Genomic DNA, 26632 nt, shown 5'->3' with positions numbered 1-26632 from the left:
CTAGCAGGTCTGAAGGGGCAGCAGGGCCAAAACATGAGAGGAGGAAGGATCTAAATCCGCTTTTATGTAAGGGGCCCCCATTCACCCGATTGGTGCTTCCTCCTCACTGTGGGCCTCATTACAACCCTGGCAGTCAAAGACCGCCAGGGTTGTTTTGGCAATTGTACCGCCAACAGGCTGGTGGTACAATTTGCCATATTATGACTGCGGTGGTAGCACCGCCGGGACCGGCGGTTTCCCGCCATCGTTGTCCCGGCGGTTATAATCCACAAAGGCCTGGGGATTATGACTCCCCTTCCCGCCAGCCTGTCTATGATGGTAGAGACTGCCATGGAAAGGCTGGCGGGAAGGGGAGTTGCGGGCCCCCTGGGGGCCCCTGCACTTGGCATGGGCAGTGCTGGGGCCCCCAGGCGTAGCCCCACCCTGCTTTTCTCTGTCTGCACAGCAGACAGTGAAAAGCGTGACCGCAACACCGCCGGCTCCAATGTTACAGCTGACATCCCCGCTGGGCCGGCGGGCAGAAACTCTGTTTCCGCTCGCCAGCCCAGCGGGGATGTTGTAATGAGGCCGGCGGGATTGCGGACGCATAGGCGGCCACCCGGCAGTCCAACCTTGGCGGGCAGCCTCCGCCGCCCACCAAGGTTGGAATGAGGGCTTGTGTCCCTTATGTGGTAATCCTTACAAATGTACCACTAGTATCTTCAGGCAGAAGTGAATCCACCGAACAGCTGAAGAACAAGACAGGACATTGGTGGAGCAAAAATTGTGACTTTAACTGCAAGGATTTTGTTGACATTGATTTTGTTAGATGGGTTGGGTGGGTGGACACTCTGGAAAAAAGGGAAAGAGGATTGCATCATAGTAAACTGTAGATAGCGAGGCCTGGCCCGCCGTTTGCTACGGTCATGCTACGTTGACCCTTAGGCTTGTGAGATGATTGGCCTGGTCCACCTACGCTTCTTTTATAGGCACACCCTTCCTTTAGATGGTCCTTGTGTTAGGGGCTATTCCAGGGTGCAGGAGAGTTTACCAACGTTTAGTCAGAAAAATAGATTCACAGCACTCTCAGATTTGGAGGTAAATGACTGACTGCCTGGACAGGTGATCTTGTCCATTCACAGGTAAATGACAAGGTAGTTCCCTTGGGGCCCTCGGCTATCAACTCAGGTCTCTGTGGGTTGAGAGAAGTATCCCCTCTGTCTCTGTTAATTTCTTGGAATGTGGCGGGGTGTGATGCCAAGCTGTAAGACATGGAATGTATAGGGTTTATCTCAGGTTTTGATTTTATCCTACTACAAGAGACTTGGTCAGAACGGGCTGCGGATAGTTTTGAAAGGTTTGCTGTTCGGCAGTACGGGTGCCCGGCCACCACTCTAAGGGGGCGGCATTTAGTCACCTTGGTCCGCATCTCTAAGATCTATAGAGCGTATCAGATTAAATGTAGCCATCGGGGAATCCTCATTATCTGGGTTGTGTTTCCAAATAAGCATAATGTTTTCCTGGTAAACTTCTAAATTGCAGTGTGTGATTCGGGATGCCAAATTATGGCCCTTTTTTCTGCTTTGAGGATATTGAAGGGAAGGTTGGAGTCCTGCTGTATGGAATTTCATGTGATTGTAGCTGGAGATTTTAATGCAAAGATAGATGGCTATCACACTGTTGGAAATCCCTTTGAGCAGGATCATAGTTTGTCTGTAGGTGAGGGTTTACAGGATGCGAGGGGCAGGATCCTTATTAAGGGGCTGCAGAATCTGGGTCTGTTAAACAACTTTGACCTGGAAACTGCTTCTAACAAACTGGCCCCAACCTTTGTGGGTAGAGGGGTCGGGTCCATGATTTATTATGTTTTTGTGTCCACCCCAGTGAGAAATTTGGTCTGACATGGAGAGGTCCAAAGACAGATTTTCAGTGATCACAACCCCCTCACTTTTCCCTGAATTTTCTGTGCAATAAGTTGATATCAGCAGTTGTTGGGCCGGTTTGCTTGAGAACAAAGGATCAGGGTTGAAGAATATGTTAGCAGCAGGCCAACATCCCACAGGTAGTGAAAAGGGTAGTGACCCAAAATCTATACCTGATAGTAGGGATTCTCTTGGCCGAATCCCCTTTACCGGGGGAGGTGACAGAGGTTGCAGACAAAATAAATGCTTCCATCAGAGCTATAATGTGACTAAAAATAGAGAGGCCACTTATCAGGGTGGATGGCACACAGCAAGGCTATCTCTGTAGAGGGCACTAAAGATGCAGCCTAGAGATAAGGGCTATGTGAGTAGAATGAGGGCTCAGTATAAGCTTGCTCTGAAGAAGAGAAAACGGTAGCTTAAGGAGCAGCCTTGGGAGGATTTGGTGCTTGCGTTGCACACAAATAACTCAAACTTGGTCTGGAAGATAGTAAATAGGGGTACCCATGAGACGGGCACATCGGAGTGGTTGGGCTGTAACATTCCCCCGATGAGAGGGTGAGTCATTTTTGCAGTGTCGTCTCAGATGTGATCAGGGATGAGGATATGGATTATTTGATTGGTTTTACTCTGAATCTGTCCATCAGATTTACACTGGAGGAGGTGGTGGGGACTCTGAAGGAGAGTCTGAGTCAAAGCACCTGGACCTGATGCAATCCCCAGGGACCTGTACAAGAGCAACTTACAGTTATGGGCACCTATTAGTGCCAATGTCTTAAATGCGGCAATGAGTGTAGGAATACCCCCTCCTGGAAATGTGCCTGCATTGTTCCTTTGTTTAAAAAGGGAAACTGCAGTGACCACAAATCTATCGCCCGATTTCACTCTTACACTCATCAATGAAAATTTGCGTCATATTGTTTTGCAGTTCATTGAGGAGTGGGTGAGGGGAGGGACCATGATGTGTTGAGTAAGGTGCAGTATGGTTTTAGGGAAAGTTTGGGGACTCAGGAGCAGTGTTTGAACTTCTGCTGTTTGATAAATATACTCAGGCGAAGGGGGGAACTCCTTATCTGGCCTTTATGGACCTTAGCAATGCTTTTAATAAAGTAAATCGTAGTAAGTTATGGGGACTCCTAACCATGATGGAGTTGGAGACCCAAATTGTGGAGCTGCTGTGATATTTACACTCTGGAAATAATGCCTCTGTGAGATACGGGACCCATGGGGAATGTACGGAAACCTTTAATTTCAATAGAGGTGTGAGACAGGGTTATATTCTTGCTCCCACCTTGTTCCTTTTGTATACAAAAGGTTTGCATAATTTTTGGTTGATAGATGCAAAGATGGTCCTAAAATAAAAAGGAATGAGTGTGCCATCCCTGATTTATGCGGATGACGTGGTGCTTTTGGCCCGTACTATGAATGGTCTCCGTGTGGCAGTTAAGACTTATGTTGACTTCATGTCGGATTTAGATTTAGAGGTAAATATCAGCAAAACACATTTTATGAGTTGTTGTAAATCTTTAAACAAAGTAGGGGCTTTGGTGATTAATTGCCAAAACATCAATCATGTGCATGAGTTTTCCTATCTCGGTGTGAATTTTAGCAACAAGGGGTTGTGGGTGCCCTGCATAGCGAGGCGATGTGTGCAATTTAATGCCGCCATAGGGGCTACCTTTGATTTTGCAACAAGAGTGGGTAACAAGCCTATAAAACCTCTGCTGAAGGTATATAGGTGAAAATGTCTCCCGGTCCTTGTGTATGGTGCCCCACTCTGGGGTTACTCAGGTAGTACGGCTCCCTAGTCAGAGGAAAATCGCTTCTGCAGAAGGTTACTGGGTGTGGGGAATAACACTTCTGGTTTTTGCCTACATGAGGCATTGGACTTGGGGTTTGTGGATCTCTGTGTGGTCTAATGACTGTGCCTTCCTAATTAGGGAGGTGATCTTCGACGGTCTGGCTTGTGACCGAGGTTTGGATATTCCTTGATTAGCATATATCAAACAAGGTGCCACGCTTCTTGGCCGACCAGAGATCTTCAACGCCCCACAATGTTTAATATGTACTGACAAGCGGTGGGTGAAGGAGAATTTTGAGAAATAATAGGGAGGCAGAGGAATTGAGGAAACCATCTGTGAGGGATTTTTTTAATGCTGAAGCTGCAGGCGGGTTCAGCGGTATACCTTTTGATAGTACAAAATGTTTGGGAAAGGACACTTATCACCCGCTTCAGGTTAGGTGTAATCAGAAGCAACTTGTCCTTCCCGCTTGGCCAGTATGATCCAAAATGTATACAAATTTACCTGTGTGATGGGGCGACTTCACAGTCATTAATTCATTTTACCCTGTTTTGTGAATCTTATGCACCTTTTAGACAAAGATTTTTACTTCCCCTATTGAAAAATAAGAGTTTTGTGCATTATCGCCCAGCTTACCTAAGGCTACGTATGGTTCCGGATGTTTGTGTGTCAGGGTGTTGGTTCTTTTTTAAAGGGGCCATATATTGGCAGAGTAGTGTAAATCTTTAATTTTGTCTAATAAGTATTGATAAGACAGTAAATGGTTCTTATTTTAACTTTTATGTTTTTAATTATGATGTATTTATGTGATTTATGGTTAAAATTTCTCGTTAGATTTATGTGAAGTTTACACATAGGCTTTCACGTTTACTGTTGAATGCTTGGTGTTTGACTAATGAGCATTCCTTTATTATGGGCTATATGTTTTTAAGGTCTTGGAAGTGCAAGATATATGACACTTCAGATGAACTGAGAAACCTTTATCTATATGGCATGAAATGTTGGGGATGGGATTGTGTTATTGTTCAAATTCGGGCATAGTGGAATAGATATGTGAGCACATGGCATCTACAGAGTTTGATTAATGTAGAGCTGCACCTTTTTCTCATCACCATTGAATTGGTAACATTCATAATATGATGAACTTTCTAACATTTTTGGAACCCATGAAATTTACCTTTAAAGCGCTTTTTTACACAGCATAAGACATTTTAAAATTTCAGATCATTTTATTCTGATCTCAATACACAGGCCTTTATGTATACAGTTGTACACTTGGTGTCTGATATATGATTTTCATATTATTTTGGACTGTATGCAATTTACATTTTGAAGGTGCAAGATATATGGCACTTTAGATGCTTTATTTGATATGTTCTATTGATAACATTGAAATAGATATGTAAAAATAAGGTGTGCATAGATTTCTTTTGCCCATGTACACTGTTATGATTTATCGACAGTAATTGCGGTGATGTGAATAAGAGGTTTTGATCTGACAATGAGAAATTAAAACATCCCATCACTTTGAAAACAAACAAAAAATGTAATGATGGACATAGCACCAGGATTTCAGCATTACATCTATGCAATATTACCTGCGAGCCTCACTGATGGCTTTTGCATGGTGACAGTCGGGAAAACAGAATGGTCTAGTTGTTTGTAATGGCGAGATGGAGCAATGGAGGAAGGACTGGTTAAAACACAGGAAGCTTTTGGTTACAATGTCCGGTTGAAAGTGGAGGGCGAAACACATTGGTCATGGCTTGTAGTTTTGGTGCGTGTTTTCAGTAAAACGTTGTGCATCCCTTTCCCAGCTGTGTCGGAGCATTTTGTTTGTGGAGTGTGGAAGGTAAATACTGTGGTGTGCAAGGGGCAAATTAATAATTGGAAACACAGATTTGAAGGACGTGTTTAAGGGTCATCGTCAAGAATCGTGAATAAGACGGTCCAAAGAGCTATTCAGTGACTAGAGCTCACCATAAATCTAAAAGAATAAAATAAATCTTACAACTTCATGTGAAGATAAAAACAATAACTGTAAATAATTCAAGCATGTCAGCCTATGAAAGAGGCAATACTGCAAAACATGTGTCCTAACATAAAGGGAGAAAAGGGTCAGTGGTTAGCTTAGGCCTTTAGCAAGCGAGCTTTAACTTCAGACTTGCATGGGTAATGGGTGGTTGAGACTTCCGCATACAGAGTGAGAAGCTGTATAGGCAGGGAGCGAAGGAGTGAGAAAGCAAAACAGAAGTAAGTGTTGGAGGAGACCAGTCTGTTGAGGCAGGTGCAGCCCCAGTCCCTACAACGCTCACTTAAGCTAGATCAAGGCAATATCATGCATTGAGTTAGTGTGTTGTTTCAGCTTGCCATTCCTCCTAGGTCAGCCTTCTATGGGTATTCTGAATGTGAAAGGATGAGCAAGGGAGTGGGCTATAGTTGCAGTGGAGTCTGGGCCCTGGATATGTAGCTGTGGCCAGAAGGACATATGGTAGTTCTCCCAAGACAGCTTGGCAAATCAGCTTAGCGCTGTCTTACTGCAGTTACAACCTGGCTTCTAATTCTCTCTCTAGAGAGACAGAACAGTCACCTTGGGAGTGTGGAATGTGATATGCTCAGTGTCTGACCCAGTCAATGTTTAATCTGGCCGGGGCTAGTATCACAAATAAGTGCTGCCCACATGATGCTCCAAGCATCACAACCATTCATAAGCAACTGTCAGTAGCCACCCAACAGTGAGAACCAAAGAGCACGTCCTCATCACCAACTAAACAGGAGAACCCATGACCAAACTAAAGTGCCCCTTGCCAAACACAAACACTTAGGCTTAATTCACTCTTGCTCATCAGTTTTAGACTACAGCAAACTGGGAGCACTAATGATGAGCTTGGAGTGGCAATAGGTCGCTGGAGCACCACCAACTAAATGGTAGAAGACATCACCAATACGGAAGCAACCATAACCAGTCCAGAGCACCCATTCCAAATTACCGACTTGGATTTCCTACAATAAACAGCCATGGTATTAAAAGTCACTCAAGTGATATGGACACCTCTGTCATGAGCTAAAATTCTCATTTCAACTATACATCTTTACTCTGATTCTTGAATGCATGCCATTCGATACCCTCTTGCCTGAAGGTGATTACTGCTTTGCTAAAGGGAGCCCTATGTATGGTGTGCATGGTGGGCTAAATTGAACCAATATTCCAAAACTGTATACATCACAAAGGCATGAACATTTTTTAAAGCCTTATGTGTGCTCACCAGTAGCATCGCGGACACTCGAGTTCCACTTGTACCAGATGTTCTCCCCATTGGTGGTGTTGCTGTGCTGGAGGGCGTTTATGGATAGCAAGTGGTCCGCCCACCGCTGGCTGGCCTCACACAGCTCAGTATTAAGCCTCAAGCACGGGGCACCATGCTGCTGGCGGTACAGGTTGTGAGAATCTAAGGCTTCCAGTTCAAACTCTCTCTTATCTGAAGCTGAAAGAGAAAAAGAATACCTTTGTGAGCAATGATCACCAGTTACTATGCTCCCAAGTCCATGATGGCCCTGTGTTGAGCTATTTGTGAATGTTAATAAACAGTTAAAGGTAACCAATGCTAGCTCAAATAATCTTGTGTGGCTGGATGTTTCCAGGTCCAGATCCAATCCAATGGTCAGGACATTTTTTCATCCAGTGATGGGGCACATATTGGGTAAGCAGAATTCACAATGCACTTCAAGATTAAAGCCAGAAACACAAAAAATGCAAACCTGTTCCACAATATAACTGTTACAGAATACACTATTGAAGTGCTACACGAGTTACAGAGCAAATCCCAAACTCTAACCTTATATTTTAGGGATCAACTCATCCCTGTGAATTCTCATCACATTTTCACTTAATTTAGTGTGTTGAAAAGCGTGAACTACATGGTAGCCACCAGTTCGGTAAATGAGCAGGCATTGTCAGCTGAGGTGCTGCACTTCTTTGATTTAAAGGGAGAGTGCCAGCACTGCTCTGAACGGTGTAATGCTTTTAATGGGACAGTAGTAAACAAGTACTCTGGGGTGGTAAATGCCTTAACTTCCATATTTAGATTTCAAGCAATGAACATATCTGTCCAATAAAACATATGTTTTTCAGCACATGAACACACAAAACATGATATTGTTCCGCACTTTTACTCAATTAATCAATCAATTCCTGGCCGAATGGAGAAGCTGTAATTTTTTTTTTTGTTTTTTTTTTAAATCAAGGGCTGAAGTTTTCATATTTCAACACAGCAACTCTTCCTGTCTGAAAACGTAAATGAAATGAGGCAAGTCTTGGCAAAGCCAAAAGATCTGGCCTTGGGAAGGGTGCATTTGTTTTGCAAACATTTGAAATAGGCACACAATTACATGGCAAAAACAAGGTGGATGTGCACATGTGATCAAGGAAGATGCTTTCCAGACTAACGGAATGACACTAAACCAGACTAACGGAAGAAGAGAGCTGACCAAACACCCCTACACATACATTTATATGTATTTGTATTATACCGCAAAACATCTACATACAACTTGTATGGATGCCACAACGTATTTTCGGTGCAGTCAATACCAGCATTTAGCTGCTGTGAGAGCAGACTATGGCTCAATTATACCAACATAGTCCTATTACTAGCTGCACGATTAGCCTTTGGATTTCTGTGTATAACTGGATACTTACAACTGGGAGTTTATTGGCATGGCAAATAAAAAACATTCTGAGGAGGGTGGACACAGCACTCCGATCCTTTGTACATTTAGGCTTATGAAGGGAGGACCGAAGTACACTGGTCACACAGCGCCAGAAGAAGACTGCTGGTCAGGATGCATAAGGAACAATGGATAGATTTAGTTCTGGGGTGACTGGTGGAGACAGAATTGTTGGGACTGGTAGGTTTGAGCTCGTTGTATGTTCAGAGTCAATAATGGAGAGTGATAGTGTGTGTTTGTGTGTAGTGTTTCTTTTTTGGGGATTTCAGGAAATGTTTCAATAGATGACCTTCAAAGGTTTGCAAATTAAAGACAGGGTGAATGTCTGCTGCTGGAGGGCAAAGAATATGCTTAGGAAATTCAAGCACAAAGCCTGCAGCCACCTTGGTTGGGCAACACTTTGGACGTAACTTCATTTTGATGGTCAGATATGGAGACCTATTAAATAAATATCAGCAGGTAAAGGGAGAAACGCTTGGTGGCTTTACTGGGGAATTAGACCTTCACTGCCTCGCAGTATCAACACGCATTATATTCAAAACATGGTCCCCGATATTTAAATATATTAGCAGGCCTGCCCCTCTACACCACCAGATGAAAGAAATCATAGGATATCTTCTTACTCATCATCTGAGATAAGGAAACTAACACTTCCTTAAAACCCCACGACCTCAACTTGAAAAATGGATCGGAGGTTTGTGCTACTCCCAGGATCGAGAACTTCCAGTCCTTGTGAATTAAAACCACAAATACTCTGATCAGTTTCAGGAGAGTGTCAAAAACATAGGTTTTCAAGAAAATAGTCATAGAATTTGTTTTCATTAGGAATATTAGACTGATCAATTTGGTAACGGTACAGCAGAATTTGGATTACTTGTAATTGTGTTAGTGCCCAAAGAAACTTTATTCTATTGTGTGCAGACTACAAATAAATATATACCTGGTTGGGTGTCAAAGTTTTAGAATTTGACATTTGAATATGTGGTGAGGGAGTACTATGACCACATTGTTGAAAAGCATGCTCTTATAACAATTCATCTTACTCATGAGTCTATTGATCATCATTTTGATCACTTGGAAGCGCAACTGAGTGAGTAACTTCTTTAAAGTTTATCAGTTGTAGTCAACCAACAATAACAGAGGACGAGATAAGATTGTTAACCAAATATTGGATTTAGAGGCTACTCTTAGGCTTCGAGGTAGGACAGCACACTAGCATTTCTTGAGTTAAGGCAAAAAGAGAGGTAGGAACAGCTTACGTCTCAAAGGAAATGATTTTCATTTTAATTCAGCACAAGTCTGTTATTATTTGGGATAAGAAGCATGATGGTTGGTGATGAAAGGAAGGTTTGAGTGTCAATGGCATATAAATAATTGGAGAATTGAAAACAGCATATTACGTTACCCTAGGAGGTAGTGTAGAGTTCATGTTGGATGGGGCACAGGGCTGAGCCTTGTGGTGCATCTGTGCTATATGATGAATTAATGATATGTTCAAGTCACAGCAGTTTACAAACTTAATAAATCAACAATCAAAAGCACAAAAAGTACCCTGAGAAAGCCGTGGTGTGACAAGTGTGATGTTTTCTGTTTCTGTATTTTGTACCGAATGAAGCTTTTCTTATGGGTAACAACATCCACTGCATCTCCCATATCAATCCCATCTGACAGAGTGCTCATGTAAGAATGGCAGGTGGGCTTATTCCCATCTACCACAGTATTGCACCTCTTCTATTGAACAACACTATATAAGTACTAGGAAGCTTTATCAATAAATAAAATCATGTTTGTGTAATCCTATCTTGTAATTAAAAGGTCGTTAGTGATCCTGCCGATTAAGTCATTTCCATGAACATCCTGACGAATTTCATGAGTTTGTGTTTTTTTGAGAAAAATAATAATGTTGAGGAAATGTAGACTCTATTGAAGGTCTATGGTTAAAAATGATCCCTCCAAGCTCATGTTTGGGGAAGGGCTATAATTGGAGAACTCACATAACAGAAAAGTAATTGACCTAGGCAGGAATTCCCCAATTTTGAGGGCTGTTGCTGAAGTTGAACCTATACCTGGCCTCCACTGTTGGGTGCAGCCACAAAAAGAGTCATTGAAGAATCAATAAGGTGGAACTAAATAACTACATACATATATGCAAACTGAATTCAGTAATGAAAAGCTGAAAAATAGAAGTGATTCTAGAGATAAGAGATCGACAAAACATGTGTGAAAAGTTATTCCCAAGGTGCAAGAAAAGAAGATCCGATGGAAATAGTTCAACCATATAGTAGACATGACCTAACGCAGAACTTCAAAAGGATATTTGTGTTTTGCAGAACATCACTTACTCCGTGATGCAACAGAAGCAGAGGATTTGCCCCGGTCAGTCCTGGGCCGGGACTGATCCGCATCTTGGGCAGGACCTGGGGAATTCCATTTGCCGCTATTCCCGATATCAGCAGTAGGTGAGGTCCCTGGTGGTAAAACATTCTTCTCAAAGTAGCCAGAATTGGTGATGTTACCCGCAGGACTGTACTGTCCTACCACAAAATAGAGACCTCTGCCATCCGTTGCTATGCCAACGCCAACCTCCTTCGAGTCCTTCCATACTACCTGCGTGAAGTGACCTGTAAATTAATAGGTAGAGAAAAATGTAAATCCCTAATCCCAGTGTTGGTGAAAAGTAAGTCATTACCAAACCACAGCCAGAAGTAAGAAAGAAACATGGAGGATTGTCAAGAAGCCAATCTCTCTATAAAGTACAGGGGACTGGGCATTAAACAGACACAACCTGAATAGTTAAAACTTCCCCCATCTGCTTGCAGAAACAGTTGGGCAGCTCCATACATGTAAGGCTATATATAAGGCTCGGTGATACCACAGTCTCAACCAGAGACTCTTGTCTAAATGAGTACAATGAGAAATTTGGTAGAATGGTTTCAAACTTGTTAATTACTGTAAAAGCTTCTAGATTTGTCTATGATTTCCTGCCCTGTCAGGTTTTTCATGTTTTGCTGCATGGAGTATGACAGTGGAAACTAAATTTCCTTGATGTTCATTACATAATTCCTGAAGTTCCTCAAATGCCAGTTTCTCACCTGTGTTACTCTTGAAGCCCGGACGTCCAAAATCATAGTTCTTGATTTCACTGTACCATGAATCCACTGGCTCCCTGCCTGTACGATATATGGAAAAATGTTTATTAGAAGTAATGCAAATGTGACACTCCTAGATGCTGATATCCTACCCAACTGACTAGCGATGCCTGGACTTGCTAATAGTCACATTTATCTCTTCCTCATTACCCAGTATCAGCCCTCATTTTATACTCCTTCTGCCTCACTTTCCCCCACTCCATTCAGTTGATCACTTTTTTATTACTGATTTTGCATTCTGATGCCATTTTTCTGCTATATTACTTGCTTGCTGTACGTATTGCCAGGAGTGATATGGTGTCCTTACCTGGCATTTCCCTTGCACTGGAGCTATACTTGTAGAAGAGGTTCTCGCCATCTTCTGTTCCACTGTGCTGAAGCGCTCGGATGGTCTTTAGTTTATCAGCCCATTCTTGTGCAGATCGGCAGAGCTTTCGGCTTAGTTGGAGTGGAGGAGCGCCATGTTGCTTCCGGTAGGTGTTATGCGCCTCAAGAAATTCTCTTTCAAACTGGTTGAATTCTTAATTGAAACAAAAAGAAACAAGCATTTGTAATGCAATGGGTATCGTATTTGCTCGACTTAAAGCTATTAGCGTTGTAAAGTCCTAACTGGACTTTTATTCCAATATAAAATTAAAATTAAGATTAATACAGTTTTACATAAATGACCCGCTTTAAAGCACCACGCCATGAGTGTGAAGGAACACACAAAATGAAACAGAAGTTCGCTCGCAGTCAAACGTATTGGCAAATGTGGAGCGAGGTCGCGCTGCGTAGGAAATAAAATAAAAAGTAGCCCAGAAACCGTGCTGAAAACATGGAGCCTCGTATGTTTTCGGTAGCTGGCCGGTGCGCTTGAGGAGGGCTAAACACCAGAAAAGGCATGACACATGCATGCCTTTCACAAATAGAATCAAATGATTTTTAAGAGGCAAGCCGAAAAACCAACGAACTTGATGGGTGTGCGGTGGGCGTGGTTAAAAGCCCACAGAGAGATTATAGCGGGCTAGGGCGCTTGCGGGCTCAACCCTAAAAAAACAAGCAGAGGGGTTTCATAGGAACGTTCGCTTATCAAACTAATTTTAAAAGCAGTTAACACCAAATGCGGTATGCAAGATGGAACAGGATACAGTCATTTAAATATACTGGAGATCGAGCACTGTTTTAATGTTAATGTTTTTAAATCAGAGGGAACTGTTTAACTTCTTCGCCAAATTTAGAAATGTCTTAGCCATGAGAATTAGCTTTATCTCCTTGCAAATTATTTGGGACAAATAATGAATGGCAATAAACTCCATAATTGTGAAAAAAATAATGGTATTACAGAAAAGCTTTTGTCTTATGACCTTTTAGACAAAAACACTACCAAAGGCTGCATTTAAACCTGAACAAACTGGAGACATAATCAAAACTATCATCTGTTTGTGGACTATTGACGAGACACTTCCATTCAAAGTAGATAATGGCTAATTCTCAAAAAAACTAAATTGACAAAAAACTGGTAATCTGTGTTGGTACAAACTTTACCCCAGAAGATGAGGCTACTATTTTAAAAACAGTCAAATGTACTCCACTTAAAACAAGAGTTCACATCCTGCTAAACTGTACCAAAGTCACTCAAAAATAAATGTAAGCTGAGTCACATGACCTCCTAGATCGACAGTAGGCAGTCTGTACACCGCCTTGGGGACCATGCTCATTGCCAATAAAGACAAAGTTAGGACATTGATCTTATTAGATAACTGACAAAGATTCAAGTATCAGTCAGGACATAGAGCTGCACTGTTTCCCCTTCAAAGAAATTCAAGGGATTACCTTGAACTGCAGTAAGCCCTTCCTTGATGGTAGGCAGATTCCAACAGAAATTACAATCAGTAGCTCTCAGTCTGAAATGAAGAGTTCCACAAGGCTCACACTTGTCAGCTTTGTTTCTTAGTTCACATGCTCTGTCTTTAACAGGCCTAATAAGATATTTTGGCTTGTATTTCTAAAATTATGGTGATCATAGCAAATGTAAAACAAAACCATCGGTGTTTATGATACTTCAAAATCCTCAGCTGCCTTCTATCTGCCCACTAGTGGCTGAATTCTACCTCCTTGGAACAAAACCCATCCAAAAGCAAAATAAAGTATTTGTCTAACAATCAACACACATATTAAACAGCACATCTGTCTTCTAATTCTCTCAGCCTCTTTCCTATGCCTTCAAATGTTTTATGTATGTATATATATATATATATATATATATATATATATATATATATATATGTGTATATATATATATATATATATATATATATATCAAAGGTTACAGGGACATTATAGTTAGGAAATAGAATTCAAAAAATTAGAAATTTACTTTGAAAACCAAAGGTTACAGGGACGTTATAATTAGACTCACATTTTAAATGTACAAAACCACAGAAATTCACCTGTTATAGTTCGAGTTATCTCAGTCAACTATAACTTGTGCCCTAAGATAACTATAATGCATGCCCCTACCATGCACAATATTTGTCAAAAATGTTACTGCAAAAATTACATTGATATTATAAATTATGTTATCAAAGATGTAATGAGTGTCGTAATTTGTGGGGTATGACGAGGGTGTGAGTTATAGTTACCTTAGGGCATGAGTTATAGTTACTAGAGATAACCATCAATAACTGGTGAATTTCTGTTTTTTTTTCCCCGTTTAAAATGTGAGCTTAACTATAACGGTCCTTTAACCTTTGTTTTTTTTAAGTAAATTTCTATTTTTTTTAAATTCTATTTCCTAACTACACCGTCCCTGTAACCTTTGTTTTTTCAGTTAACTTCTATGTTTTTTTAAAGTTAAGTAATTTACTATACATTAATCCAACCACCGCCGCGCACAGCCACGCTTGTCTGCAGAGTCTGGCCTGCAGCCAGGCCCTTTGGACAACCCCTTATGAACACCTAACCTTGCACCACGCACGGCCGTGGGGTTAACCGCAGGGCCTGTGGCCAGCCACCCTAATCATCCAACCCTGAGAAAGAGAGAGAGAGAAAAAGAAAGTGAGAGATTAAGAGAGAGAGAGAGCGATTTAGGCTTTTAGGAATGATATACTTAGAATGAGATATTTTTGGACAAATTGACAAGATTTTTTTTTTGTCAATTAAAAAGAGTGAGATCACCTTTCAGTATGTTACTTAAATGTTTGTAGTTGAAAAGAAACTAAAGCAGGAAATGACCACAGATGCACCTAGACTGGAAGCTTTAACCTTGAGTGTGCATGTCTGAGACCTTAACCATTAGGCCATAGGTGACCCCTTACTAAGCAGTGTCCAGACTTAGCTATGACATTCAACCCACAGATTGTGAGGGGAAAAATACTTCAATGTTCCAACACTAGGAAAGTTTAACAGTCAAAACACTAGGAAAAAACAGCCACACTGTCTTGAGATACTAGGGTCTAAACCTTCAATCTACTGACAGTTCAAGAGCTTTACCTTTAGGCCAGAAGTGACTCTTATCTGCTGATGATTCAAAGGTAAGCATAACAGTTGCGCCAAACATCTTGCTAGTTTGACACTTTGAAGTCATGGCATGGAATGACCATTGCAATAACAACCCCTCTCTCTCTTCCATCCCATTATGGTATGGAGGAGAGAGAAACAGCGTGAGAGATTGACAGGATCGCCAGGGGAGGCTCAAGGTCCCCTCTATCCTAGCCGGCTCCCCTCGTCCTGTATATATTTCACTAAAAAGGCAAAGGTTAGGGAGACATAATAGATCAGATTTTGCACCCCCAAAACCATAGAAATTCAACAGTTATGGTTATACTTATTTCAAGACACTATAACTTGCACCCCTGCCATGCACAGTTTTCTCATCAATAATTTTCTTGCAAATGCTGCAGTGATATTGTCAACAATGTCATAGAAGATGGCATTGCTGATGTAATATGTGGGGTATGTAGCCATGCATGAGGAAAGCATGAGTTATAGTTACCTTAGAGCACGTTATAGCGTCTTGAGATAAGAATAACTAAAACTGTTGAATTTCTATGGTTTTGGGCGTGTAAAATTTGAACCTAACTATAACATCCCTCTAACCTTAGGTTTTTAGTGAATTTTTATGGTTTTCTTTAAAACTCTGTTACCTAATTATAATGTCCCTGTAAACTTTGTTTTTTATGGTGAATTTCTAAGTTTTTTTTAGCGTTAATCAAACCTTCACCACACACAGCACGGTCAACTCCCACTAGGCACCCAACCCCAGGCCACAAACGGCCGAAGGGTGTTCACAGGGACTGGCCTGCAGCCAACCTCCCTTTAGCCATCCAACCCTGGGCCAGGCACAGCCTCTGGCCGTGCACAGCTCAGGTTGGCTGCAAGGCCTGACCTGCAGCCAAGCCCCATAGGCAGGTTTTCCAACATGGAATTCCAGAGAAAACACCCTTGCTTTTCCTTGGATAAGTTCGATAATGTGAGAGGATGTGTCCTTTACAGAAGTGGAGCTTTAACTGGGGCACCTGCTATGTTTATATTTTAAGTGCTTCCCATTGAGGTTTAATTTCTGTGTAAGTGAGCATTGGACCTTGTTGAGTAAATGTATAGTGCATATTCTACTCTACCACTGTTTTAAAGGTCCACGAGGTAATGCTTTGAGTGACCATATCTGGTGTAATTTTGGGAATGTGACTGTTCTTCTAGCATCTGCCTACTAAAATGTGTGCAAACATGAATCCTTATATAGAGAAGACAGTGATTCTACAAAGCGTTAAACAAAGAGCTAAACCTCCACCAAACAGAGTTACTTTCTCTTAATACCATGAAGTAAGTGCTATTTTGTTTGATGGAGAAGTGCTCATATTTCTCTGCATCAGAAATGCTCGCTGAACTTTTGGTGAGCTGTCCATCAAACTGGAAGAAGGCAGGAAGACTGATGCATACTACTAACGTATACAGGGCGTGGCAAAGAAACAGAGTTTTGAGGTCGTTTTGGGCACTTGCATTCTGGTAGTAGGAAGGAAGTAAGGTAGGTTGAAGGGATGAATGGTGGGCTTTGTGCTCACCACTAAATCACAGGAAAGGTCCCGCTCATCACAGTCACCAAAGAAAAGATTGTGCTCCAAAAGTCAAAGATGCATGAGCATTGGTGCTAGCTATATTGGATCCTCACCTGCTTATTTATCCAAAAGTACAAATCTGTGGAATCCTAGAGCCGCAGGGGGAGCCTCTATTACCCCCGCAGTCCTATTGCTCATGTTCACAGGGAGCACCAAGAAATGCTGCTCCCTCTGTGAGGGAGCAATTGTTTCATCTGTTTTCCTGTCGCTTGACAGTTTTCCAGCTCCCACCTGCTGGGAGCAGACTTACAGTTTGCTCTCGCTAGACGGGAGGTGTGATTGCTCCAGCCAAGCAATAGCAAACTACTATGTCCCAGGGGTGGTCACCTTGGGACATTCGGAGCCGGCACTGGAGGCTGGCGTTGCCGAGGGCCATTAATGGCCTTTGATATTACAGGGCTGTCGCATGGAGGAGGGGGTCCCTGGGGCTGAGAACAGCTTAGGAAGAGCCTTGCACAGTCCCCTCCCCCTTTATCTTCATTCAGCCCGATCCCAGGGAAGTTCTGGTCACCGGGGTCATAAAGAACCCGGGAGGAGGGGGTCATGCAGTCCCCCTTTCTAAATGTTATATTTTTTTGGCCATGCCGGAAGGAGGTGATGGTACCTGGGGACCTAAAAGGCCTACGGAGTGGGCCACAGGGCCCCCATTCTTAAAATTCCATATTGGCTTAGCCCCGAGGAGGTGGCCGTCCCTGGGACCATATCAGCCATGGGGAGAGGTCCACATAGGCCCCCCTCCCCATAATATATTTATCCACATTCCCCCGGGACATGGCCCACTCGGGACCTGAAATAAAAACTAGCGTTGGACATCACACTTTTTTTTTTTTTTTTTTTTTAATGTTGCAGGGATTCGCAGATCCTCTGATTTTCACCACAATGTCTTTAAAAAAAATGCTTTTTAGCCCAGGTGTGGTCCCTGGCGAACCCCTGCACCAGGCCTAGAGCATCAGGGTATTCCTATTCTGCCCCCATTTCTTTATTTTTAACATTTGTTTGGGACTCGACAGAGTCCAAGTCCCAAAATAGCTGCCAGAACTTCCTGGTTGAAGTGTTGGCAGCCAATCAGATTGCAGCTTGATATCTGTCGGATATGCAGAGGATCCGTGTCCCTAGAGATCTATATTTCTTTTTCCTTTAATACCTCAGAAACTACTGAAAATATTTACACGAAATCACAAAAAAGGCTCTTTCTGGACCAAGTGCTAGCTTTCTGCCAGATTTGGTGTAATTCTATCCAGTGGTTCGTGCTGTAGTCGTGTCCAAAATCCTTATGGGAAACTGCATGGGGAAAGCATGTTTTGGGACCCCCCTTTTTTCTCTGCCCCGCTTGACAAATTACCACAAATCCTGTAAAACAGCAGCTGAAGTGAGTGCTGTACTAGTTTTGAAAATTTTGTGAAAATTTGTCAAACACTACCAAAGTCATTGGCAAAACAAAAAATGCTTTTCCTATAGAAACTATGTCCAAACTATAACTACCTACTCCTAACTATAAAGGCAACCACCAGTAGGTCTGTGTGTGTGTGTGTGTGTGTGTGTGTATACATACATACACACACACACACACACACACACACACATATATATATATATATATATATACACTCACTGAAAAAAACAAAGGTTACAGGGAAGTTATAGTTAGGAAATAGAATTTTTTTTAAACATAGAAATTCACGTAGAAAACCAAAGGTTACAGAGACGTTATAGTTAGGATCATATTTTAAACGTACCAAACCAATGAAATTCAATAGTTAGAGTTAGAGTTATCTCAAGTAACTATAAATCGTGCCCTAAGGTAACTCTAACTCGCTCCTCCGTCATGAACAGTTTTTTTCTCAAAAATTTTACTGCAAATATTATATTGATATCATCAAGGATGTTATCAAAGATGTCATGGGTGCCATAATTTGAGGGGTAATTAGCAGTGCATGGCGAGGGTGCGAGTTATAGTTACTTTAGGGCACTTGTTGAAGTGTTGTCAGCCAATCCGATCTCAGCACGAGATAGGGAGGGTCACGAATCCTTTGTGTCCCTATATATTAAAAAATAATTTGCCTTAATTTCTCAAAAACTACTGGACGGATTTACATCAAAACAAAAAAAGGTTGCTTTATGGACCGAGACCTACCTTTTTGCCAAATTTGGTGTAATTCCATCCAGCAGTAGTTGGCAGCCAATCAAATCGCAGCACGAGTTTGGGAGGGGTCACAGATACTTTGCATCCCTATACATTCAAATTTGTTTTTGCCTTAATTTCTCACTAACTACTGAATGGATTTACACCAAAACAAAAGAAGGTTGCGTTCTGGACCAGGACCTACATTTCTGCCAAATTTGGTGTAATTCCATCCAGTAGTTTCAGCGCTATCGCTGTTCAAAATCCCTATGGAAAAATTAATTGGGAAAGTGTTTTTAGACCCCCTCTTTTTATTGCCCATCCCACCCCCGGACAGAGAACCCCAAAACTTTCCAGACAGCAGCTCAAGTGAGCGTCATATTTTCTTGGACAATTTTGTTAGGATTTATATATATATATATATGGAAAATGTCACTTACCCAGTGTACATCTGTTCGTGGCATGAGTCGCTGCAGATTCACATGCTGTGCACAGTCCGCCGTCTGGTGTTGGGCTCGGAGTGTTACAAGTTGTTTTTCTTCGAAGAAGTCTTTTCGAGTCACGAGACCGAGGGACTCCTCCCCTTTCGATTCCATTGCGCATGGGCGTCGACTCCATCTTAGATTGTTTTCCCCGCAGAGGGTGAGGTAGGAGTTGTGTATGTTAGTAATAGTCCCCATGCAATGGAATGAATACGTATGTACATAATAAAGGTTAAAGTAATATATTTACAAATGTACAAATGTTCAAGATCTACTTCTAAACGGCTACAGGCTCCCGGGGAGGCGGGTGGGCACATGTGAATTTGCAGCGACTCATGCCACGAACAGATGTACACTGGGTAAGTAACATTTTCCGTTCGATGGCATGTGTAGCTGCAGATACACATGCTGTGCATAGACTAGTAAGCAGTTATTTCCCCAAAAGCGGTGGTTCAGCCTGTAGGAGTTGAAGTAGTTTGAAATAATGTTCTTAGTACAGCCTGACCTACTGTGGCTTGTTGTGCAGTCAACACATCTACACAGTAGTGCTTGGTAAATGTATGAGGCATAGACCATGTTGCTGCCTTACATATTTCGTTCATTGGAATATTTACTAGAAAGGCCATGGTAGCCCCTTTCTTTCTGGTTGAGTGTGCCTTTGGTGTAATAGGCAGCTCTCTCTTTGCTTTAAGATAGCAGGTTTGAATACACTTAACTATCCACCTAGCAATGCCTTGTTTTGAAATTGGATTTCCTGTATGAGGTTTTTGAAAGGCAATAAATAGTTGTTTTGTTTTTCTAATTAGTTTTGTTCTGTCAATGTAGTACATTAGTGCTCTTTTGATGTCTAATGTATGTAGTGCTCTTTCAGCTACAGAATCTGGTTGTGGGAAGAACACTGGTAATTCTACTGTTTGATTTAAGTGGAACGGTGAGATAACCTTTGGTAAAAATTTAGGATTTGTTCTTAGAACTACTTTATTTGTATGTATCTGAATAAATGGTTCTTGTATGGTAAATGCCTGAATTTCGCTCACTCTTCTTAGAGATGTAATGGCAATCAAAAATGCAACTTTCCACGTTAAGTATTGCATTTCACAAGAATGCATGGGCTCGAAAGGAGGACCCATGAGTCTTGTTAAGACAATGTTGAGGTTCCATGAAGGAACAGGTGGTGTTCTTGGTGGTATGATCCTTTTTAAGCCTTCCATAAATGCTTTAATGACTGGTATTTTAAATAGTGAAGTTGAATGAGTAATTTGCAGGTAAGCTGATATTGCTGTGAGATGTATCTTTATGGAAGAGAAGGCTAGATTTGATTTTTGCAAATGTAGTAAATATCCTACTATATCTTTTGGAGATGCGTGTAATGGCTGAATTTGATTATTCTGGCAGTAATACACTAATCTTTTCCACTTGTTTGCGTAGCAGTGTCTAGTGGTAGGTTTTCTAGCTTGTTTTATGACCTCCATACATTCTTGTGTGAGGTGCAAGTGTCCGAATTCTAGGATTTCAGGAGCCAAATTGCTAGATTTAAAGATGCTGGATTTGGATGTCTGATCTGTTGTTTGTGTTGTGTTAACAGATCTGGTTTGTTGGGTAGTTTGACATGAGGTACTACTGACAGGTCTAGTAGCGTTGTGTACCAAGGTTGCCTTGCCCATGTTGGTGCTATTAGTATGAGTTTGAGTTTGTTTTGACTCAACCTGTTTACTACATATGGAAGGAGAAGGAGAGGGGGAAATGTGTATGCAAATATCCCTGACCAGTTCATCCATAAAGCATTGCCTTGGGATTGATCTTGTGGGTACCTGGATGCAACGTTTTGGCATTTTGAGTTTTCCTTTGTTGCAAATAGATCTATTTGAGGTGTCCCCCAAATTTGAAAGTAATTGTTTAGTATTTGGGGGTGAATTTCCCATTCGTGGGTTTGTTGGTGATCTCGAGAGAGATTGTCTGCCAACTGGTTCTGAATCCCTGGAATAAATTGTGCTATTAGGCGAATGTGGTTGTGAATCGCCCAATGCCATATTTTTTGTGTTAGGAGGCACAGCTGTGTCGAGTGTGTCCCTCCTTGTTTGTTTAGGTAATACATTGTTGTCATGTTGTCTGTTTTGACAAGAATGTATTTTTGGGTTATTATGGGTTGAAATGCTTTCAGTGCTAGAAATACTGCTAACATTTCCAAGTGATTTATGTGAAATTGTCTCTGATGTATGTCCCATTGTCCTTGGATGCTGTGTTGATTGAGGTGTGCTCCCCACCCTGTCATGGAAGCATCTGTTGTTATGACGTATTGTGGCACTGGGTCTTGGAAAGGCTGCCCTTGGTTTAAATTTGTACTGTTCCACCATAGAAGCAAGATGTATGTTTGGCGGTCTATCAACACCAGATCTAGAAGTTGACCCTGTGCTTGTGACCATTGTGATGCTAGGCACTGTTGTAAGGGCTGCATGTGTAACCTTGCTTTTGGGACAATGGCTATGCATGAAGACATCATGCCTAGTAGTTTCATTACCATTCTGACTTGTATCTTTTGTGTTGGATACATGACCTGTATTACTTTGTGAAATGTTTGAACCCGTTGTGGACTTGGAGTGGCAATCCCTTTTACTGTGTTGATTGTCGCTCCTAAGTATTGCTGCGTTTGACACGGTAAAAGATGTGACTTCGCGTAGTTGATGGAGAACCCTAGTCTGTGAAGGGTTTGTATGACATATTTTGTGTGCTGTGAGCACTGTTTTAGCGTGTTGGTTTTGATTAACCAGTCGTCTAAGTACGGGAACACATGTATTTGCTGCCTTCTGATATGCGCAGCTACTACTGCCAGGCATTTTGTAAAAACTCTTGGCGCAGTTGTTATTCCGAATGGTAACACTTTGAATTGGTAATGTATTCCTTGAAATACAAACCTTAGGTATTTCCTGTGTGAAGGATGTATTGGTATATGGAAATACGCATCCATTAGATCTAATGTTGTCATGTAGTCTTGCTGTTTGAGCAGTGGGATTACGTCTTGTAGCGTGACCATGTGAAAGTGGTCTGATTTTATGTAGGTATTTAGTGTTCTGAGATCTAGTATTGGTCTCAGAGTTTTGTCCTTTTTGGGTATTAGAAAGTACAGTGAGTAAACTCCTGTGTTCTTTTGTTGAATTGGTACTAATTCTATTGCGTCCTTTTGTAGCAGTGCTTGAACTTCTAGTCCTAGAAGATTTATATGTTGTTTTGACATATTGTGTGTTTTCTGTGGGACGTTTGGAGGGAATTGGTGAAATTCTATGCAATAACCATGCTGGATAATTGCTAGGACCCAAGTATCTGTTGTTATTTCCTCCCAAAGTTTGTAAAACTGGCTTAGTCTTCCCCCCACAGGTGTTATGTGATGGGGGTGTGTGACTTGTGAGTCACTGCTTATTTTGAGGAGTTTTGGCGCCTTGAAATTTTCCTCTATTTTTGGGGAATTGGCCCCCTCTAAATTGTCCGCGAAAACCTCCCCTCTGATATTGCCCCTGGTAGGTAGGTCTTGTTTGAGAGGTTGTGGCTTCTGTGGGTTGACCTCGAAACCCTCCCCTAAAAGGTGTTTTCCTAAATGTGCCTCTGCTCTGCGGGGAGTAGAGTGCGCCCATGGCTTTGGCTGTATCGGTGTCCTTTTTGAGTTTCTCAATGGCAGTGTCTACCTCCGGCCCAAACAATTGCTGTTCATTAAACGGCATATTGAGCACAGCCTGTTGGATTTCCGGTTTGAACCCAGAAGTGCGCAGCCATGCGTGCCTTCTTATTGTGACTGCAGTGTTTATTGTCCTTGCAGCTGTGTCTGCTGCATCCATGGAAGACCGTATCTGATTGTTGGAGATACTTTGTCCCTCTTCCACCACTTGTTGCGCTCTTTTTTTGGAACTCCTTGGGTAAGTGTTCGATGAAATGTTGCATTTCATCCCAATGAGCCCTGTCGTATCTTGCCAAAAGTGCCTGAGAGTTGGCAATACGCCACTGATTTGCTGCTTGTGCTGCAACCCTTTTACCCGCAGCATCAAACTTGCGGCTCTCTTTGTCCGGAGGTGGTGCGTCGCCTGAGGTATGAGAGTTGGCTCTCTTACGAGCTGCCCCCACAACTACTGAGTCCGGTTTCAGTTGTGTTGTAATATATATAGGATCTGTGGGTGGTGGCTTGTATTTTTTCTCCACTCTTGGAGTTATGGCCCTGCCTTTAACTGGATCCTGAAATATTTGTTTCGAATGTCTTAGCATTCCTGGGAGAATGGGAAGACTTTGGTATTGGCTATGGGTTGCGGATAGGGTGTTAAAGAGAAAGTCATCTTCAATTGGTTCCGAATGTAGTGATACATTGTGAAACTCGGCTGCTCTTGCGACCACCTGTGTATAAGATGTACTGTCCTCAGGTGGCGAAGGCTTTGTGGGATAAGAGTCTGGGCTGTTGTCAGACACTGGAGCATCGTAGAGATCCCATGCATCGGGGTCATCCTGACTCATTGCGGTATGAGCTGGTGAGTGCATTAGTGGTGGAGTGGTTGCTGGTGATGCATGTGTTGATGGTGGTGGTGAAGGTGGTGGGGTTGTTCTCTTTGCCACCATTGCCTGTGGTTGCTTGTCCCCTTGTTGAAAGGCAAGTTTCCTTTTGATCTTGATTGGGGGAAGAGTGGTTATCTTCCCTGTGTCTTCATGGATATGAAGCCTTCTTTGTGTGTGGTCAGGTTCCACAGTTTGAAGGTCCTCTCCAAATCTATGTAATTGGGTGGTTAGCCCTTGTTCCTCTGTATAGGAACTACTTTTCGGCTCCGAGGCTGGGTGTTTCGGGACCGAAATCTTTTCGGAAGTTCTTTTCGGTTCCGAAGAAATTTTCTTTTGCTTCGGCTCGGTGCCGAATCTTTTCGGCGCCGTCTTTGTGCCGAGGTTTCTCGGAGCCGCTGTCTCGGCTCCGAGGTTGCTGTGTGGCGGTATCACGACCGGAGTCGGATGACTTCGACACCAGCATGCCCATTTTCGGTGCCTTGGCTCGGTCACCTTGTTTTTGGGTTAAGCCATGGCCTGTTGGCGGTGGCGTCCCCTGGGCTTCTGTGGACTTTTCGTGAGTCCTAATTTTTGACGTCTTACTCACGGTTGACGTTTCTTCGGCGTCGAGTTCTTCGGAATCCGACTCGTGGATGGAGAAAGTTTCTTCTTCTTCCTCCCCGAACCGATGTGGACCTGTGGGCGTGGACGCCATTTGTAGTCTTCTGGCTCTTCGGTCTCTCAGCGTCTTCCTGGACCGAAACGCTCGACAGGCCTCACACGTATCCTCCTTGTGCTCGGGGGACAAGCACAAGTTACAGACCAAATGCTGATCCGTATACGGATATTTGTTATGGCATTTTGGACAGAATCGGAACGGGGTCCGTTCCATCAGTCTTGAAGTCGCACGCGGTCGGGCCGACCAGGCCCCGACGGGGGATCGAAATTACCCCAAAGGGCCACCGGAGCTCTTCCAAATTCGGTGTCGATTTGTTCTAACTAACCCGATACCGAACGCAACAATACCGACGTTTTTTCCGAGATTCTAACTAACTTTCCGACCCGAAACACGGAGCGAAAAGGAACACGTCCGAACCCGATGGCGGAAAAAAAACAATCTAAGATGGAGTCGACGCCCATGCGCAATGGAATCGAAAGGGGAGGAGTCCCTCGGTCTCGAAAAGACTTCTTCGAAGAAAAACAACTTGTAACACTCCGAGCCCAACGCCAGACGGCAGACTGTGCACAGCATGTGTATCTGCAGCTACACATGCCATCGAACATATATATATATACACACATGCTCTTATTTTTTAAAGTTTTCTATTAGCTATCCTTCAACAAATGTTGGAAACTTTGGGCTAGATTTAGATCTTGGCGGACAAGTTTCTTGTCCGTCACAATGGTAACCAATGTCCCGTCCGCCAAACTATAAATCCCATGGGATATAAAGGATTTTATATTTCGGTGGACGGGATATCCATCATCATTGTGACGGAGTAACTCGTCTGCCAAAATCTAAATCAGACCCTTTGTCTTGTGCCCACTAGACTGGTTATGTTTTTCAACATCACTTTAAATCATCATGTGCCTATGCATTGTATTTGACCAGCAAACCTCCTGCTTGGTTCAAGTATAACTTTTGCAGTGAAAAAAAACTGTTCTGTGGGACTCTGTTGTATTTATTAAAGGTGGAAAGTCAATTTAAAATTAATCAAATCAATATTCCTGATCATTATACAGTGGTTGCTTCACTGGACACTCTCAGCTGAGGGACATCTGTGCCCAGACGTATGGCTGGTGATTTTAATAGGATACAAATTTCATCTTGCTGATTAAGCCCAACCAAGCTATAACCAGTTGCTTGTGTTGCTGTCTAGAGTGACCAGCTTGGAAGTTTTGACTGAACTGCTCCTATTAGAGCAGGACCAGTTATGATTTACAGTCCTTTAAAAGCATTGATAACATTATTTATTAGTGAAGCCTACAAATGATTACTATCATTCTACCTTTGACCATTTTTTCCCTCTTGAAGTTATGGCGGTGGCTCTAAACGACCCACCATCTGATATTGAGAGGAGCATATCATATGGTATTATTGTCACGTTTCAGAGTGATTAGGGTTATGGTGTCTGGCCTGGAGTAGCTGCTGCCAGTCTCTTTCCGGAATGAGAAAATATATCCAGTGATACCAGCACATCAGGACAGTGGATATAAAGTATTATACCTATGTTGATGGCACACAACTGTAGGTGACATTTCACAAATTAGAAAAGATGCCTAGTTTAGATGTGGTTTAGTAAGTATTACTAGGCCTCAGTCAGTTTGCACCGAGAGCTATTCACATTTCAGAATAATAGTGCATTTTTATTTTACCGGAAAGTGCCTTTCTCTTTGTCTGTATGCTTGTGTGTTTTTCAAGTTAGGAAACAATCATCGACAACGAAGGGCCTGATTTAGAGTTTGACAGAGGGAGTTCCTCCATCACAACGTGACGGATATCACGAATGCTGTGTTACGATCCCATAATAGCCTTTGGAAATCGTTATAGGGTGGACAGGATAGCCGCCACGTTTGTGACAGAGTAACCCATCTGCCAAGCTCTAAATCAGACCCTAAGTCTAAACTGAGGTGTTTGTAATGTAATATTTGCACTGATTCAAAGAACCAATGCCCCGGATGTTTCTTTTTTTGTAACTTTTTGCGGGATTTCTAACGATGCTCTGGGTATGTCACCCATTAACAGAATAAGCCATTGTATTGCTTTGTTACATAAAATGTCAATTGGTTTTCTTAATTAGTTATGCATAGCCTAATCAATGAGATGCTATGAAGTAGGTGTC

General features: G+C 42.3%; 1 protein-coding gene across 3 annotated transcripts in view; it reads right to left on the bottom strand.

The window, feature by feature from the left end:
- The window catches only part of LOC138301163 (uncharacterized), a 377689-nt gene that overhangs the window by 104797 nt on the left and 246260 nt on the right, over positions 1-26632 (bottom strand). For all 3 annotated transcript variants that reach the window (XM_069241353.1, XM_069241354.1, XM_069241355.1), the window contains exons 6-9: positions 11888-12100; positions 11524-11601; positions 10774-11052; positions 6970-7188 (exon numbers count right to left, since the gene is read on the bottom strand). In XM_069241353.1, coding sequence (XP_069097454.1) covers positions 6970-7188; positions 10774-11052; positions 11524-11601; positions 11888-12100 — 789 coding nt within the window. The remainder of the gene's footprint in view (positions 1-6969; positions 7189-10773; positions 11053-11523; positions 11602-11887; positions 12101-26632) is intronic.

Source organism: Pleurodeles waltl, chromosome 6 (genome assembly GCF_031143425.1).
Source record: "Pleurodeles waltl isolate 20211129_DDA chromosome 6, aPleWal1.hap1.20221129, whole genome shotgun sequence".
Taxonomy (NCBI): Eukaryota; Metazoa; Chordata; class Amphibia; order Caudata; family Salamandridae; genus Pleurodeles; species Pleurodeles waltl.
Note: the sequence above shows the minus strand (reverse complement) of the source record. Positions and strands in the feature narration are given on the sequence as shown.